Consider the following 18889-nt stretch of genomic DNA (forward strand, 5'->3'; position numbering starts at 1 on the left):
AATGGGGTACTTCCCAGTAAACTCATCATGAGTTGAAGTACGTTTAATACACCTAACCTCCTGAACATCATAAAGTAGCACAGCCAAACTTAAATAGGCTCAGAACACTTATATTAGTCTATGGTTGGGCAAATCATCTAACGCAAATTCTATCTTAAAATAAAGTGTTGACTATCTCCTGTAATGCAATTGAACACTGTACTGAACTGAAAAAACAGAATGGTTGTCTGGGTACAGAATGATTGTAAGTATATCAGTTGTTTGCCCTCAAGATCATTGGCTGACCAAGAGCTGGCTTGCTGCCACTGCCCAGCATCATGCAAGAACATATGGCTAGCATGGGAAAAGATCAGAATTCAAAACTGGAAGTACAGTTTTACTGAATGTGCATCACTTTTGTACCATCATAAAGTCAAACTAAGTCAAAGCATCCTAGGTCAGAGACCATCTGTACACATTTCTGTCTTTATCATGTAAACACCTTTAACTAGATGTCTTGCTTCCCCTAGGCCCCTGCAGTCTACTCTTCATACAGCAGACAGAGTGTTCTTTTGAAAACATAAAGAGCACAATTCTTCCTGTTAAAACCCTGTGGTGCTTTTCCACCAAACTTACAGCAGAATTTAAGCTTCTCATCACGGCTCACAGGCCCTACATGATCTCTCTCTGCCTAAGGCTCTGACCTCACCAGCCGCCACTGCCTGGCCTCCCCACTTCTTGCTTGTCTTCAAACACACCCGCCTCACTCCACCTGCGGGAGATCTGCTTTCACCTTTCTTTGCCTGGTGTGTTTTCCCTGATTTTTTCATGACCAGCTTCCCCATTTGCTCAGAACTTTATTCAAATATCATCTCCTCAAAGAGTGCTTTCCTAGCCATCCTATGTATAATAAACCTCCCTCCTCCCCATTCCCCGTGTGTATTTGTCTTTACAGCACTAACCACTTCCTGAAATACATCTCTGTTTGACTGCTTTCTTGTCTGAGTGCCTGACTAGAAAGAGTGCAGGGATCTATCTGTCTGCCTTGTTCGCTGTCTCTCACCCAGCACCTCAAACATGCCTGGGGCATGACAGATGCTTAATAAATAGCAACTGAATGACTTGATCGGTAAAGTGATTCTTGCACTTTATATGCCTATGAGAAGTAAGTACGGATATTCGGGAAATTTTCAATTTTATTTCAATACTTCTTTATTTTTTTTGTTGTTGTTACACAGACATACTTTATAATGAGAAAGATTAAAATGGGCTCCTGTATGTGTGTACGTTCAGTCACTAAGTCATATGTGACTCTTTTGTGACCCCATGGACTGTAGCCCACCAGGCTCCTCTGTCCATTTTGACTTTTCAGGCAAAATACTGGAGAGGGTTACCATTTTCTTCTCCAGGGGATCTTCCCAACTCAGGATCGAACCCAAGTCTCCTGTATCTCCTGCATTGTAGGCAGATTCTTTACCACCAGCACCATTTGGGAGCCCAAAATGGGCCCCTAATATTACTTTTCTTTAAAAGAGAAGAATAAAGCATTTTGAAAGTTGTATTCAAATATCAAGTTATTAATGATATCTGAGTTCATTCAAGCATTTCTTAGGTTTTGAAAAGATCAGCATTTAGATTTTATTTTAGTTCACAAGTAGGTAATAGTTCTTCCTCACATTATCCATGAATTACCAAACAAGGTCACCTGAGAGCCAAATTCAAGTGTTTTTCTCAAATTAAACATATTAGTTTCATAAAAATATTTTATATTTTGTCTTCATGCCTATCATTAAAACAACCACCATAACTGCTACTCCTAAATCAGCTATACAGAAAAAAAAAAAAAAAAAAAAAAACACCTACAATTCTGGCTCAGTTACAAGAGTCAGAAGTATAGTGACAATAATGAAACAATAATGAAACTTTAGCTGAACCACCAGGCCCTCACTTATTCCCCTTGGCATTGCCTTCACCAATGCTTGTCAATGTTACCAAGTTGATGAGGACCTCTGTCCCCTCATGCCTCTCAATGTCCCTCAGAATCATGCCCTGTTGATTTAGAAGGAAACAGAAATGACTGCTGCAGCATAAGGTAGTGGCTAGAAGTACATGCCCTAGAGAGAGACTGCATGAGTTCCAATTCTGGCTCTACCACTTATCAGAAATGTTATCTTAGACAAGTTGCTTAATCTCCTTCAGCCTTAATTTCCTCATCTTTAAGTTGGTTTCATAATACTTTCTACCTCGTGGACTTGTGAGGCTACATAACTTAACACATTTCAATACCTTAGGATTCTGTCTGCCATACTCAAAAAATACTAGTTAGTAGCTATCATTTTCACCATTTTTATCAACGTCAAAGGCAATGGCAACCCACTCGAGTGTTCTTGCCTGGAGCATCCCAGGGACGGGGGAGCCTGGTGGACTGCCGTCTCTAGGGTCGCACAGGGTCAGACACGACTGAAGCGACTTAGCCGGAGCAGCAGCATCTTTAGCCTTTCAACACAGAATGAAGCCTTAGCATCAACAGGCCATTGAAGGTGGCAGTCTTTGGATATAAAAATCTTGAGCATTGTCTTGGACTAAGTGCCCAGTTACTGCCCGCCTCTTCCGTTTCCCTGCTGCCAGTTCTCCAGCCCTTCTCTCTCTTTCATAAACTTCCTTTCTTTCTACCATGTGGCAACCAGATGGAGGTGGGTGGACACTTCCACCCCAAATTTGGTTCAGATGTCAAAACTGGTGATGGCACACAGATGCTGAAAGGGTATAAAGAGATTTATTACTTACATAATGAGGTTTTCTAGAGAGAGCAGGGCCGGCTTCAAAGCATATCTGAAAATGTCTTGAGAGAACAGGAAGGGGCCTCTGACTTGGGGTGCTGTGGTGCTTAGAAAGTGGGACTCAAGTGAGGGCTCCTTGCATGGAGCCATGTTTTCATGGTTTGATCTTCCCGTCAGTAAAGAGAGAACATCTGGCTTTCTTCCTAGCTTGCCCAGGTGTGGAGCAGAAGGAGAAGTGGAGCTAGAGAGCTATCACTAGTCAAATATCAAAAATAGAGTCCTACTCTTTACAACTCCTGAAATGAGAGCTCCATTCCTTTCCAGAGCAGCACTATCTTTCCCAGTGGGTAAAGGGAGCTCTTCCCAGCTACAACTTCACCAACAGAACTATCCCTCATCTCCCCTTCCCAGAAAAACTGCAAGACAGAGCAACATGTCTCCTGCTTGGTTGCCCCCCCCCAAAAAAATTATTCAGAAAAATATGAGTTAAAAAAAGACCTTGTTGCCCAAATACATTTCAGAACTTAAAAGCAAATGCATAAGTGTGTCTTTATGAAGTACTTTCCAGCTTTTCTTTATCCCTTATAATTTCACAATAATTATATGAAGCTATAACATTAGAGATGTTATTATTCCACTCTATAGCCATAATCAAAATTCTCAACTGCAGACTATAATAAAGTGGGATGTAACATGGGTAATACAAGACAATGAGTAGCTGAAAAAAAAAGGCATATTTTGACTTTAGAGTACACTACATCATGTATCTCTTATTACCCTTGGTAATGAAATTGTTTAGTGTTCCTGAAGCATATCAACTGATAGGGAGAGAAACTAAAGCAAGTAGGAAAAAGAAGGGTAACCAGCAGTTAATTAAGAATAGAATACTAGGCATACAGTCTGCAAATTCAGTGCAGATTGACTAGGTGTATGTTTGCCTAAATGTTTACCTGATCTGTCTAGTAAGTTTGTCATCTTGGGTTCAGAAATTACCACTGAGGAAGTAGAAGAGTTCTCCAACTTTGCAACACCTATAATTTAATTTTATTATTTTTAAGCTATAGTCTCTATGACCTGAATAATTTAGATCACAGTCAACTGCATTTATAATGGAAAAATTAATCTTACCACTTATTTATAAAAGGTATATTTTCATTTTTCCATTATTCATTGCTTACATTAGAAAAGATTTAATAAGACTGGCATCGGTTGTAAAATAAAGCAAGATGATATGAAAGAGAAATGTGAAAAAGAAAAATGTAAAATAAGCATAAGTTATCATATAGAATCTAACATGTAGTTATCAGGAAATGGCATCAGAGAAGTCCTATAGATGGTCCAAAAGCATGCTCTAACCTTCTAAACATGGTTCCTTGCAGCCAATGTGAAATGGGAAACTGAACAAACTATGCCTATTGACATGATTGCAACCGGTGCTTTGATCAGTACAAACTAATACTGACGTGAGTTTATATAATTCCAACAAGAGGCAAAGAAACACCATTTGGCTACTTTTCAACAGATTAGTGTGGATAAATTAATGGTACCCTTAAAACTTTGAAATACTAGAAATTGTTTACAGATACTCCCTTCCCCCAGCCCCTCTTTGAATCCCTAGCTATCTGGATCCTAACTTGGAATCCAATGACAGAGAAGGTGCTGTGAATCTTTTCCTCCAGATGAAATGTTTCATTTCATTTGTTACAGCTCATAAATGGTTTATTGGCTCTTGCATCAGTCATTAGCCATATATTGAAGACTTTTTCACTTGGAGAAACACTGCAAACACAATACATTTTGGAATAAGGTCTTTAAAGGCCATCTCACAAAATATAATAACCATTCATCCCTGAACAGCAGATATGAAATTTAAAGGAGAATCTTTGAGTCAGATAATTAAACCTACTGGAGTTCAGTTAGTTCAACCAACATTGGAGGCCCAGGTCCTATCCCAGTACTGGGTAAACAAGGGTGTGTTAATTTCCATGTTACTTAAGAGCTTGGAGTCTAAAGAAGCAGTTTATTATCACTAAGTATGAAATTTCCACCAAAGGAAAAAAAAAAGCCTGTTCTGATGAAAACTTTGACTTTTCCTCATAGGTTGGTATAATAGGCTTTTCATCAACTTTGTGCTAAGAAGGCATATTTTCTTCTTTGTCCTGCAAACCTATTTCCCAGCTATGTTGATGGTAATGCTTTCCTGGGTTTCATTTTGGATCGACCGAAGAGCTGTCCCCGCAAGAGTTTCCTTGGGTGAGTCTTTCTGTACCTTTGTGAAACGTTAATGTGGGAGAAATGTCAAGGAGGGTGAATGAATTGGTGATATGTGGAGAGGGAAAGAGGGTGATGGGTTAGTAGGGATAGTTACGATGTGCACTCAGTTTACAGTATTTGGCTTGACAGCCATAAGGGCAAATTGTAGCTGGACTCTCCTCAGAAACCAAGACATTCAGTATGAAGACTGTACTAGCTGACCCAAGGTGGAGGATAGGGAAGAGGGAGGGTGAAGTTATGAAGCAGAAACAGCCTCACTTCACAAATGTCTCTTTTCTGCCTTTTAGGAAAACCTCCCTATCTCTTGCCCAAGTTCACTTCACTTTGCCTGACAAACCCTTACACTGCAGAAGTTTTCAGTTCAAACGAATTCACACTCTACTATTGGTACCTTAATAAATAACCTCTTGGAGAGCTGAATGGTTGAATTTGGAAACATAAGTGCTAGTTTAAAAAAAATTATGGCATAGCCTGTTAATAAATACTAAAATCAGAATCAACGGCAGCAGAATTTTAGGTGTCATGGCACTTCCGAGATTTCAAATGGGAAAACATTGCCAGCCTCATTAGCAGGTATGACCGTCATGCTATGTCGAGACATCACATGTCACCGTCACACACACAGATTCATGGAAACCACTTCAGACCCACTTGGGGATTTTGATTGCGTCCTTACAAAGTAGAGTTGCCAAGCTAAGTACTTAGACAACATGTTACTTAATGAGAACCCAGGAGTCAATCCCACCTGCCTTCTTGGCTGGTTTGGGGCAGAACTCTCTCTTTGGGGCTGATTTTGTTCTTTCACCCATAACGCTCTGTTTAGGGAGAAGATTGTTATAAGTGGTTCACAGTCATCATAATTATCACACAATTCATTCCAGAAGGGGTGATTTCTAAGTTAATGTTGACAAGTTATATGCATACTTCTAAAGATATTTGAAAGATATAAACTGTCATTAATATTAATGATTTGTTCACCTCTTTCTGCTACTAAAAGTTTCACTTCACAAGCATTTGAGTTTTGAATGTCTTCAAAGGGGAAAATACCGTCTGAATGAGTAACTAAATTATCATGGCTGTTCCTTCATACCAGACCAGCCTGGCCCTGACCTCAGTAAGGCAGTGGGGCAGTATAGACCCAAAGAGGAGACTAAAGGCCCATTTCCAGCCTTTCCAGAATGAGAAAGGCATTCAGTCTCTAAAGGTTTATGGACATGAGTTTCAGTGGGATCCCTGAAGCTGACTGCTTAGCTCTTATATCATGAAAATGACAGCAATAAAAGCTGGCTCTCAGGCAGGTTGGACTGAATGGGCAATACTAAAATTCTGTGCTTCTTGGGTCTACAGAGTTAGGAAATTGCTAGGCAGATTTATATAAAATAATATACAAATCAGAAGTGTCCCTCCTTCATTTTAATAGAGAGAACTAACATTTCTAGAACACTACTATGTTCTCAGGCTTTTGTTTTCATCACCCTCAGGTTCTTTGAAACATACTTTGCCCTCTGTTTTTTTTAAATTAATTAATTTGTTTATTGAAGTATAGGTGATTTACAGTGTTGTGTTATTTTAGGGTATACAGCGAAGTGATTTAGATTCCTTTCCATTATAGGTTACTACAGGATATTAAGTACAGTTCCCTGTGCTATGCAGTAGGCCCTTGTTGTCTCTTTTATATATAGTAGTGTATATCTGTTACTCCCAAACTCCTAACTTATAGGTACACCTAGTGGAGAGCAGAGATCCAGCCCAAGCTCCTTGGCACATGGTTTGGAATGACATCCTCCAGAGGAAGGGATACCTCTCACTAATTTGTACAAAGATGGAGTTTGGGCTTGCAGAAGCCTTGTAATTGCTTATCTCACCTCCTTTTCTTCTTGCCCAAGTTCAGCCCTACCACCAGAGTGATACTTCTATGACACAAATGTGATCATCATACTCTCAATCTCAAACGTGATTGTAGTAAATACACTAAACTTGGAATTTCAAGGTGTCCCTTGAGGCTTGTCAGATAAAATACAGGACACTGGGTTAAATTTGTATTTTAGTTAAGCACCAAATAACGTTTTAGTATAGGAACATCTGAAATATTGCATGGAACACTATTGCATGAAACATTATTCATTGCTTGTCTGAAATTCAAATATAACTGAGTATTCTGTTTTTATTTGCCAAATTTTCAGCCATACTCCTGCCCCAAAATACTTGCCCTAAGAGTGAAAGTAGCTCAGTTATGTCCGACTCTTTGCAACCCCATGGACTGTAGCCCACCAGGTCCATGGAATTCTCCAGGCAAGAATACTGGAGTGAGTTGCCATTTCCTTCTCCAGGGGATCTTCCCAACCCAGGGATCAAACGTGGGTCTCCTGCACTGAAGGCAGATTCTTTACTGTCTGAGCCACCAGACTTATCCTAATAAGCTTCCATCAATTTGAATATTCAGTGTTCTCCAACAGGCGCTCATGCCTCTCTGCTTATCTCACCTCTGGACATTTGTCCTGACTCCCACTCTACCTAGAATGCCCTCCCTACCTGTCTTTCTCTGGCAAATTTAGCCATTTCTGAACAAGCCAGAAGCCTTTACTGATGGTTTCAGGAAGGTATGGTGTCTCTCATCTTTGAACCACAGAGCACTTTGTATCTATCCTAAGGAAACTGCTTCATCTATTCCCTGTTCAGCTGTGGGGTGGGTTGCTAGCTCATCTTGTCTTCTCTATCAGAATATGAGTTCTTCAAGGATGGTGACTAGCACAGTGCCCTGCACGTATTTTGTGCTTAATATGTAGCTGTGAGACTGCCAGTATTTCGCCCACCATGTTTTTAATAGCTGCATTTTACTTACTAACTGAAAACAATGATGATTCATTTCTCATTAAGATTTCTGCATTTGGGTTCATTTGCTGACTGAGGATGAACCATTTGCTGGTTAAAACCCTTTCCCATTTGTCATGTTTCAGATAAAGAACAATAGAGGCAGAAGAGCACAGAGTATCAACTGTGATTAGGCAATTCTATTACTAGAGATAATAGCAATCATAATTCAGAGTATGTATTGGGTTAAAATACTAGTCTATGATTCCATTCAATTTTACATGGAGAAAGAGTGGAGAACACTTACAAAGCTGTTCAAGGATGTTTTTACTGTCATGAAGGGTTCTCTTCTCCCCTCTCATCCTCTTCCTTCCTTGCTTGCCTCTATCATTCCTATTGGGCCCCTCTGCATTCCTGTTGGGTATCCCCTTCATATACAATGTATGAAGTAATGGGGTCATTTGTCAAGAAATAGACAGATATTTCCTGGCAGAGGAAGGCAACTAAAACTTCCAGGCCTGTATTCATTCATAAAGAAAAACACATAATGGAGGATATGCCATATACCTGGAAAATAGTACTTAGAAGCAATTCATTTTACTAGTATACCAGTAACTAGAACATCTATGCAGTGGACTCGGGCACCACATCTGTGGGATAATGGTTGCTACTTTCTGTCCAAAGAGCAGTATTGGGATATCCAGCCTACCTTTCTCTCCCTTATTTCACTTAGTATTTTCTTTCTGCCTTGGCCCACAGGGAAAATGTTTTTACTCATTTAAAGATAAATGTAGACATCTTTCCTTTCAAAAGAGCTCCCTACAACACAGCTACTGAGGGGGTGAACTGACCTAGTAGTTCGAAGTGTCCTCTGTAGGCCTTCATGCCCTCACAAAGATGGGTGTATGTAAACTGCATAGCTCAGGGCTACAATGGCCAAAGCATTCAACCAAAGCTTCCTTCCTTTCTCTAGTTCCCCCTCTGACTCCTAATCCAGTGGTCTTTGCATTGCATCCCATTTAATCCACTCAGAAGCTGAGGTCATGCTGAAGTTCTTTCATAGCTTTCTTTCTCACTGTCCTGCCATCCCCGAGAGGCACTTGAAGTCTGGTCTGAGCTGTCTGTCCGTTACCACCTCTTTGGTCTTCTGCCAGTTCAGAAAATACCATCCTTTCCTGGCATGGGGTCCCGCACCCCTGACATTTGCCTCATCGTGTATGGCAAAACATAGCCCATGAGAAATAAAAATAGATAAACAATCCTCCCCTGACTGAAGGGCTCCTAGGATCTCATATGTGACCTTAAGAATTAATAGAGGGGAGAAACTGCACGGCTCAGGGAAGTTGAGTCCCAGGGTCCAGACTAAATATTGTCTCAATGTTTTTCTATCTATGCATAGCGATTTCAGTAGGTGGGAAGATAATTCTCTAATTCCAACACAGGCCCTTTCTTTGACTAAATGCTCACTTCATATAATTCAAAACTCCTTTATTGCAGTGTTAACTTTAATAGGCTTAGAAGGAATACAATTTGTCAAGATTAATGTATTTCTAAGGGGCGGCTCAAGACATAATAAGTGTGTTTAATGTAGCTGTAATACTCCTCACTCTCAATTCTATTGCTTTAGGAATTTATACATCAGTTTTCTCATCCTTTACTCCCTTTTCCCTACTCCCTGCCCTCCCCATCTGCTTCTTTTAAACAGGAAAATCTAGAATGCTGGTTTGAAAATAAATAAACTTACCATTACTTAATTGGACTAAGCACCCTTCTAAAGAAAATGACTGCTAGTTTATTGCTATCTGGCAAATATAAATGATCCAATCCCCTTTTATTGACTCAACAGTCATCAATGTGAAATACATGACAAGAGCATGTATTTGTGTGTTTTTCTAAACCCTTATTTCATCTGCTAAGCCTCATGTTACTGTCACTGAAAAAAAAATCAAGTTCTATCTTCCATATCTTCAAAAGCCAATAAGAGGAAACATTTAAAATTTTTTGAACAAATGAGGTTAGCAACTAAACAGGAATGTTCATTTAGGATTTTCATAGTTTTACCAGTGAAATCCTGATGGAATAAGACTTCTGGCCTCTTGAAAAGCACAAAATACCTTCATGCTTCCTGACAAAATTCTATACTCCGTTTTATAGCATCTTGTCTCAGAGATGCTCCATATATAGAGACTGGTCTATAATCTTAAAAACAAAAGGAAATTTCCTTTACAGGTTCAGAATGAGAGGCCACAGGTTTGCATGAGAAAAAGCATGGGTTTCTATATTCAGAGAGAAGGTTTCAATTCTGCTCCTGACAAAATTCAGGTTAATCAGCCACTTTTCACTCATATTTCTTTTCTGCAATGTGTGGTTAATATTTACCTAGGTTTGTGGTGGGTAAACATTCAATAAAGGTAAACAAGTTGTATGTATTAATCTCAGCTTCAGCTATGTGTACACCTGTACCTTAATAAAAATTTCATATCTCCATGTTTATGTAGCAAGGAATGCTAACGGTATCCACCAATATGCAGACTGTTGACATGACCATTGTTGGGGAGACCTGAGACCCAGTGAGTCAGTGGCCTGCATGTAATGGTAATTGCTGGAGAAGCATTTAGGTTTCTTGTTCTGGAGTTCAAATCCATGTGAAGGTGAGATTTCGGGTCCTCCCACAGTGGCTGTCAGATTGCCAAATTGCTTTGGTTTCCACCATCCACAGGAAAAAACCGAATTTGAAATTAAATAGCTCTGTAGCGCTGTCATTGTCTTTGATATGGGCCTCCCTCAGCTGAAAATGTTACAGAATGATAGAATTTGTTGAAAAGGCAGGAATGTGTGGGTGAGAGCTGTCCACCTGCCGGGTGTGTACATTTTAGGAGTAAATCACAGTGTTCTTCCTGCTGTTTGGGACTCTGTCTGCTGACATTAAAATGTTCTCACAACTTATAAAAATCATTAAGGATTCCATTTGCACCTCCCTGGTGGGAAGTTAAAAAATAAAACCATGCCAGCCAGCATACATTTTGAATATTTACAATACTAGGCTTTCTCTCCAGGCAGTACTCTTGCAGCCTCCCTCTGAGAAATCAGTGTAGACACAGAAGAGCTCTCCCTAAAGTTGTCATTTTTATTAAGGAAATCTCAGTCGCTCCTTTCTCCCTTGTCCCCCAGAATCTTGATTTCATTACCTCTGATGCCCATTGCAGGGATTAAAGAAGGGAAAGGAAGAGAAGAGGAAATGAAAGGGAAAGCAGTGAGAAGGGAATAGCAGGGAAGAAGTGGGAAAAATAGGAGACAGGGTAACAGGAGGAGCAGGGCAAAAAAGTAATTGGTGTTTAGCAGCTGCTTAGTCGGAGAAGGTGATGGCACCCCAATCCAGTACTCTTGCCTGGAAAATCCCATGGACAGAGGAGCCTTGTAGGCTGCAGTCCATGGGGTCTCCAAGAGTCGGACACGACTGGGCAACTTCACTTTCACTTTTCACTTTCATGCATTGGAGAAGGAAATGGCAACCCACTCCAGTATTCTTCCCTGGAGAATCCCAGGGACGGAGGAGACTGGTGGACTGCCGTCTATGGGGTCGCACAGAGTCGGACACGACTGAAGCGACTTAGCAGCAGCTGCTGCTTAGTAAATACTTACTCAGAACTAAGCCTCTACCACCACACTTCCTATGAGTCTCAGCTGAGCTATAGTCTCAGTAACACGGGACAAAGTGACAGCAATGACAATGGGCTGTAAGTATTCTATGTGAAAGAAAAGCACAGGGACAGCGATCTTTAATGCTACTAAAGGGCACTCCCTGACAAACGAAAGATTTAAGATTGACATGAAGATACTTAACCGTATAAGTTGTGAAATGATGGGGAATAGTGGTGGAAATGGTTTTATAATTAATTTCTTTTTCAGTATTTTTTTCTATGGCTGATTCATGTTGATGTTTGGTAGAAACCAACACAATACTGTAAAGCAATTATCCTTCAATTAAAAAAATTTTTTTTAATTTATTGGAGTATGGTTGCTTTACAATATGTTGTGTTAGTTTCTGCTGTACAGCATAGTGAATCAGTTATACATATATCCCCTCTTCTTTGGCTTTCCTTCCCATTTAGGTCAACACAGAGCACTCAGTAGAGTTCCCTGTGCTATTCCAAAGTTTCTCGTTAGTTATCTATTTTATTCATAGTATCAATAGTGTATATATGTCTATCTCAATCTCCCAATTCATTTTCCCCTGTTCCCCCTTTGATATCCATCTGTTTGTTCTCTATGTCTGTGTCTCTATTTCTGCTTCAGTTCAGTTCAGTTCAGTTCACTTCGGTTCAGTCGCTCAGTCATGTCCGACTCTTTGTGACCCCATGAATCGCAGCACGCCAGGCCTCCCTGTCTGTCACCAACTCCCAGAGTTCACTCAAACACCTGTCCATCGAGTCGGTGATGCCATCCAGACATCTCATCCTCTGTCATCCCCTTCTCCTCCTTACAATAGAATATTATTCAGCCATACAAAGGAGCAAAACTGGGTCATATGCAGAGACATGGATGGACCTAGAGATGGTCATACAGAGTGAAATAAGTCAGAAAGAGAAAAACAAATATCGTATATTAATGCATATATGCAGGATCTAAAAAAATTGGTATAGACAATCTCAGAGAATTTTTAAAAATGGAATATGTTTTTACTTTTCCAGGATGGTTAAAAGAGGCCCAGCTGAGGGTGGGAGCCATGAATCCTTAGGGACACGTCTGACTCTGGAAACTTTAGCTGGAGGGAAGGGGAACATCATGGACAGTGGGGCTGAGGGTAAGAAAAAGACGCAGGAAGAGAAACCTAAGGGGAGGTTCTGGCTTAGGCTCAAGCCGTACTCGGTTGACCTGCTGAGATTCCACGGCCCTCACACACTTGTGATCAGGAGATAGCGACCTGGAAATGTCCCCCCTGGTGTCCTCTGGCTCTGGAACCTGAAGCTGAATGGTGCTGTCACTGAGCTGTTCCTCACTGTTCTTGAATGGCAGGAATCACCACGGTGCTGACCATGTCCACGATCCTCTCCGGGGTGAGTGCCTCCATGCTGCAGGTGTCCTACATCAAGGCTGTGGACGTGTACCTGTGGGTCAGCTCCCTGTTTGTCTTCTTGTCGGTCATTGAGTATGCAGCCGTGAACTACCTCACCACAGTGGAAGAGCGGAAACAATTCAAGAAGACCGGGAAGGTACGCCTTGCTTTCACTACTGGATCCTTTTTGGAATGTGAAAAAGGCTATCCTCATCCACGCCCTCTCCTGGCAGTATTGCAACCCTCGTATGAAGTCTGTGTAACTTGGCAAAATGCAAGTTTATGACAAATAGTCTTGAATTTTACTCTTTCTGCTCTGTGCTGGCTGGTTTCCTCGGCATCCCAAAAGAAAGTTTTGCCAGGAGGTTTTCTGTATGAGGAATTTCTCACAGTGTGCTCCCCTCCACTGACTTTAACCCTGGAAAAGAAGGAGTTAATGGACAAATCATATCCTTTCCTGTAGATGAATGATGATGAGGCGGTATGTGTGTGTTAGTCACTCAAACCTGTCCAGCTCTCTGTGACCCCGGGAACTGCCAGGCTCCTCTACCCATGGAATTCTCCTGGCAAGAATACCAGAATGGGTAGCCTTTCCCTTCTCCAGGAGATCTTCCTGACCCAGCGATTAACCCGGGTCTCCTGCACTGCAGGCAGACTCTTCACCATCTGAGCCACTAGGGAAGCCCAGTGATGATGATAGCTAACGTTTAATGAGTGTTTCTTATCTGTTGGCTTTGTGCTAACCATTCAACATATTATATTACTTAATTCTCACTGTAACCTGAAGAGGACAGTACTTTATCACCTTCATTTTACAGAGGTGAAGTAGGAGCAGTCGGGGAGTACCTTGACCAAGGTCACACAGCTTTAGAGGAATCAAGATATGCTTCTGGAGCCTTCCGACTCCAAAGGCTGTGCTCTCAACCAGTAAATGATAGATCTCCACCAAGAGCTAGGGTTTATTTTTCTTGTCACTTGGGTGAGTGGTAGAGCATAAAGGAAGGTTCTTCTCTTCACCATATACAGGGAACAAGGTGCCTTCTGGGTCCTAAGCATGGTCACATATTTCTTGTGACATTGCTTTATCAACCTGGCTTGATTGATCTCTACCTGCTTCATTCACAAAGGGTTGGGGCACCAATTTCCTGTTGTTATGAGAACTGAAACGTGCTATTTTACTTCAGAAACCTAGCAGATCCAATTAATATGTGTGTATACAAACATACACACACAAATTAATTTGATACACATATATATGTACTGTTGTTGTTCAGTTGCTAAGTCATATCCAACTCTTTGCAAGCCCATGGACTGCAGCACTCCAGACCTCCCTGTCCTTCACCATCTTCCAGAGTTTGCCCAAGTTCATGTCCATTGAGTTGATGATGCTATACAACCATCTTATCCTCTGCTGTCCTCTTCTCCTTTTTCAATCTTTTCCAGCATCAGGGTGTTTTCCAATGAGTTGGTGCTTCGCATTGGGTGGCCAAAGTATTGTATATGGCCAAAGTGTGTGTGTGTGTATATATATATATATTGTGTATATATATATTCATATGTATGTATATATATATGCAATAATTTTAATGTGATATATTCACACTGGTTTAAGAAGAAATTCTTAAATGAGTATTTATACATACCAAAACATTATTTAATATTTTTTATACTTCTAGTGAGAGTATTTCATCCTTTTTAAAAGAACATTTTTATATCCTCTTCTTGAACTGAACCCTCATATTGGCTCCACGATGTAGGCCTTAGAGTGGTTATTATCTCTATTTTTAAACTGAAACAGAAGAGTTTTAGTGAAATGAAGTGATTTGCCAAAAGATCCACAGCTAACAGACCTGCAATCGCAATTCAGATCGCCTATAATGCTACTTCATTTTTTAAATTTCATATCCTTTGAGTCAAAGCTGTAATGGAAGCTGATTTTGCTTTATCGGAGATTCTTTAGTTCCTTTTGTCGACAGCATGGAAGTAGGTGTCTCTGTCACAGTGACTGCTATGCAGGTGTGAGAAAATCAGGAGCTTTTAGACAAGCATGCAGTGATCAGCATGCGCACCTCACCTGGGATTTGTTAAGACTCACTCAGTGGTCTAGGTGGGAGCTAAGAGTCTGCATTCCTAAGATGGCCCAGACTCCACTGGTCCACAGCCACACTGTGAACAGCGATGATTAGCTAAGCTGTGAAGTGAAAGAGAAAACTGTGATGAGGAAGAGAATTTTGTTCTTTTTTATTTGTTTTGTCTTTATATGGGGAGTGGTTAACTGAAGAAAGAGGCACAATAGTGATTTTGGCCACCTGTATCTAGTCCTTTGATTCCCAAATACCTACATCTTTGTCTTCCTACCCGTACCCCTAGCCACCGCCACCAAAACATCTGTGATCACATAACCTGAATTTTTTTCACTTGGTCAAATTGTAAACAATCTTCTGTGTACCACAGAAGAAATTCTTTCGAGTTAATAAGCATTATTAACTTTAAACCCCACTCCAGCACTCTTGCCTGGAAAATCCCATGGACGGAGGAGCCTGGTGGGCTGCAGTCCATGGGGTCTCCAAGAGTCGGACCCGACTGAGCGACTTCACTTTCACTTTTCACTTTCATGCATTGGAGAAGGCAATGGCAACCCACTCCAGTGTTCTTGCCTGGAATCCCAGGGACAGGGGAGCCTGGTGGGCTGCTGTCTATGGGGTCGCACAGAGTCAGACATGACTGAAGCGACTTAGCAGCAGCAGCAGCTTTCACTTTAAAAGATATTTTTTAATTGTAGTAAAATGCACATAACGTAGAACTTGCCATCTTAATTGTTTTTAAGTGTACAGTTTGGTAGTATTAAGAATATTTACACTGTGGTATACAACCCAGAAAGTGTTCACCTTGCAAAACTGAAACATTGTACCCATTATACAACTCCCCATATCCCCTCCCCCCACCCAACCTCTGGAAACCACCATTCTAAGTCTCCTTCAAAGTTGCAGTTTTCTCAAAAAAGAGTCCTACTTGCCCTTCATATGTTTGTGGGACAAAGGAAAGAGCACAGATTTGGAGTTGAAAGTGATGCCAAACCTAACAACCTAGCTCAGTATCCCAGACTGTCTCATTCTGTATTTGCAAAATGGTGGAATTTCTTCTCTATTACCTTGTTGTGAAGATCAAATGTTATAATAAATGCATCTGAAATTTTTGCAAACTATATAGTGCTACACAAATGTTACATTCTTATTGTGACTAGCACACAGAGCATATGCTCTGAAGGAGTAGCCGTTTTGGGAACAGTCTGTTTGAGATCTTTAAAGGGCTGGGATGCTCTGGTGAGACACAAGGAAGAAAGATATATCTGAAGGTTTGGGGGTTAATCTATAATACCTCTTCTCTCTGTACCTGAGCTGGGAAACCAGTTTGAGGGAGAGAGAGATGTAGCAGCCAGACAGATGGATGTGATGATCTTATCTTTACTGGTAAAGCCTTAGATCTGTGAGCCCACTAATATTTCATCCCTGTATTCAATGTACTTACTCTCCTTGGTCATGGGCAAATTTTGATGCTTCAGGATTTCCCTGTAAGGACAGTCTCCTTTACCTCATTTCAGAGAACAAACCTGAACATCAATGCAGATCCAGAGTAACTCCAAAGGGGCTAAGCCACACATGCCAGTTCCCTCCTCCAGACCCCCTGGGTGGAGTGATTGAGGGATGGTGGGAAAGACCAGGAATGTTAGGTTACACAGCTCCTCCCTGTGAAACCATGAAAAGAATCTGCCTGCAATGCAGGAGATGCGGGTTTGATCCCTGGTTCAGGAAGATCCCCTGGAGAAGGAAATGGCAACCAACTCCAGTATTCTTGCCTGGGAAATCTCATAGACAGAGGAGCCTGGTGGGCTACCGTCCTGGGGTTGCAAGTTCAGACACAACTTAGCGACTAAATCGCCACTAGCACCAAGCAAAGCTCATTTCCTATCACCACCACCACACACCTGTCCCAACCACCCCCCATCCCAGCCCCCAGACACCAAGAGCTGGGAAAACAGCAAGGGCCATGGAAAATTTGTCCCTAGTGTTGACCTTTGCCCAGAAAGGAGAAAGGAAACTATTAATATTTTATTTCTTATTCCTTCACCCAAATGTTTTCCTAATTCTAGGACTTAGAATTCAGTCTAAGGCAGTCAAATGTACACTTTAGATATAATATGCCTTAGTTATGTGCTTATTTGTAAGCTGGAGAGAAAAAAATAAAGACTAGTTCAAAAGCTATTTCTGTTGAAACAGCCAGCTTACCTACTTGTGGAAATTAGCAGCCTGCTGGTAAATTGTGCACTATAAAACTTAATCAGTTTTAGAGATCTAAATTATCATAATGGAGAAAGAAAATGGTACCCTTGTTTTTCAAAGAAGAGTATATCTTTTCTTAACATGCTAATGATATTTGGGGGACTTCCCTGGTGATTCAAACAGTAAAGAAACCATCTGCAATGCAACCCATGTTTGACCCATGTGTTGGGAAGATCCCCTGGAGTAGGAAATGACCACCCACTCCAGTATTTTTGCCTGAAGAATTCCATGGACAGAGGAGCCTGGCGGCTATAGTCCATGGGGTCACAGAGAGTTGGCCACAACTGAGCATAGCACCACAGTGACATTTTATTAAGATAAAAGTGTGGATGTTCAGTGAGACAACTCAGCAGTGTTCTGGGTGGCTAGCAAAACCACCAAGGGGACTATACACAGTTATTCTATCCTCTGATCCAGAGTTGAACATATTATTAATGTTATTATTGGCTATTGGTTAGTAATTCAATCTTGATGCTATTTCATGTTTATTTTACCCATTTTCATCTTACTTTGGAAAGTTTCCGGGACTAAAACAGAAAGGGACAACATAACTCTAATATGGTTTGCTGGTTAGTTTGCTGATTGCACAAAATTGTCCCTATGTGTCTTGAATTCAGTAAAATATTAGGCTTTTGAGTCAGTACAAACAAAATACATGTTTTGGTAGAATTTACTCTGCAGCCTCCAATTTGAATTCTAAGTACTTTCATCCAACAGTAGCCAGTGTATATTTGTTCCTTTTAAAACCTCCCTATAGATCAAGAAGAGATTTTGTTTTCTCGGAAGGCATCACCAGATGCTATTATTCTGTTTTGGGACCCCAAAAAAAAAACAAACAAAAAAAAACCCCACACTGATTAGCATACTGCTCTGTTTTTTCTAAAAAGGAAAACTACACTGAAAAACAAGTCTATTTAGTTGATACATCATATTCCATTTCAATTTGAAAACTTAGAGCAAACAATTCACACCACTCAGAAACAGAAAGGAACACGTGAAACTGTCCCTCTTGGGGAAACAAACATTGAGTGGTACAGTCTATCAGGCCAGGGCTAAATTAGAAAACATTTTCAATTATAGTTGTGGTATATTTATTTGTATAATGCTCAAATATTTGTATAATGCTCACTCCTTAAATCCATATTAAAAATGGATGTCTAAGATGATATTGTCCATTTATGATGAAAATGAGTTTTAATCAGACACCAGAAGCAAAACTAGAATTTTACTCTTTAAAATAAGCAAAGCAGTCTTAGTATTTATTAAAACTGTTTTAAAAATCTGATTGTTTAGATTTTGACTGTAATTCCTTCTCCTAAAACCATATAACAAAGTCTTTTTGTTAGATTTCTAGAATGTACAGTATTGAGGCCACTCAAGCCATGGCCTTTGATGGTTGTTATCATGACTGTAAGACTGACATGGATCAGACTTCCTTTTCTCTACACTCAGAAGAGGACGCCTTGCAAGGAAGATGCATAGGCCATCTCAGTGCAGATTCACCTCGGATAAAGAGGAGAAAATCCCTGGGAGAGCAGGTTGGTAGAATCATTCTGGAGAACAACCATGTCATTGACACCTATTCAAGGATTTTATTTCCCACTGTGTACATTACGTTTAATTTGTTCTACTGGAGTATTTATGTTTGA

At 40.6% G+C, this 18889-nt stretch overlaps 1 protein-coding gene across 1 annotated transcript in view; it reads left to right on the forward strand.

The window, feature by feature from the left end:
- GABRR3 (gamma-aminobutyric acid type A receptor subunit rho3) overlaps positions 1 to 18889 on the forward strand; it is a 46301-nt gene extending 27412 nt beyond the window's left edge. Inside the window, exons 7-9 of the mRNA XM_040226598.1 lie at positions 4860 to 5012; positions 12861 to 13057; positions 18587 to 18889. Coding sequence (XP_040082532.1) covers positions 4860 to 5012; positions 12861 to 13057; positions 18587 to 18889 — 653 coding nt within the window. The remainder of the gene's footprint in view (positions 1 to 4859; positions 5013 to 12860; positions 13058 to 18586) is intronic.

The sequence above is a fragment of the Oryx dammah genome, unplaced genomic scaffold, assembly GCF_014754425.2.
Source record: "Oryx dammah isolate SB20612 unplaced genomic scaffold, SCBI_Odam_1.1 HiC_scaffold_2, whole genome shotgun sequence".
Lineage (NCBI taxonomy): Eukaryota > Metazoa > Chordata > Mammalia > Artiodactyla > Bovidae > Oryx > Oryx dammah.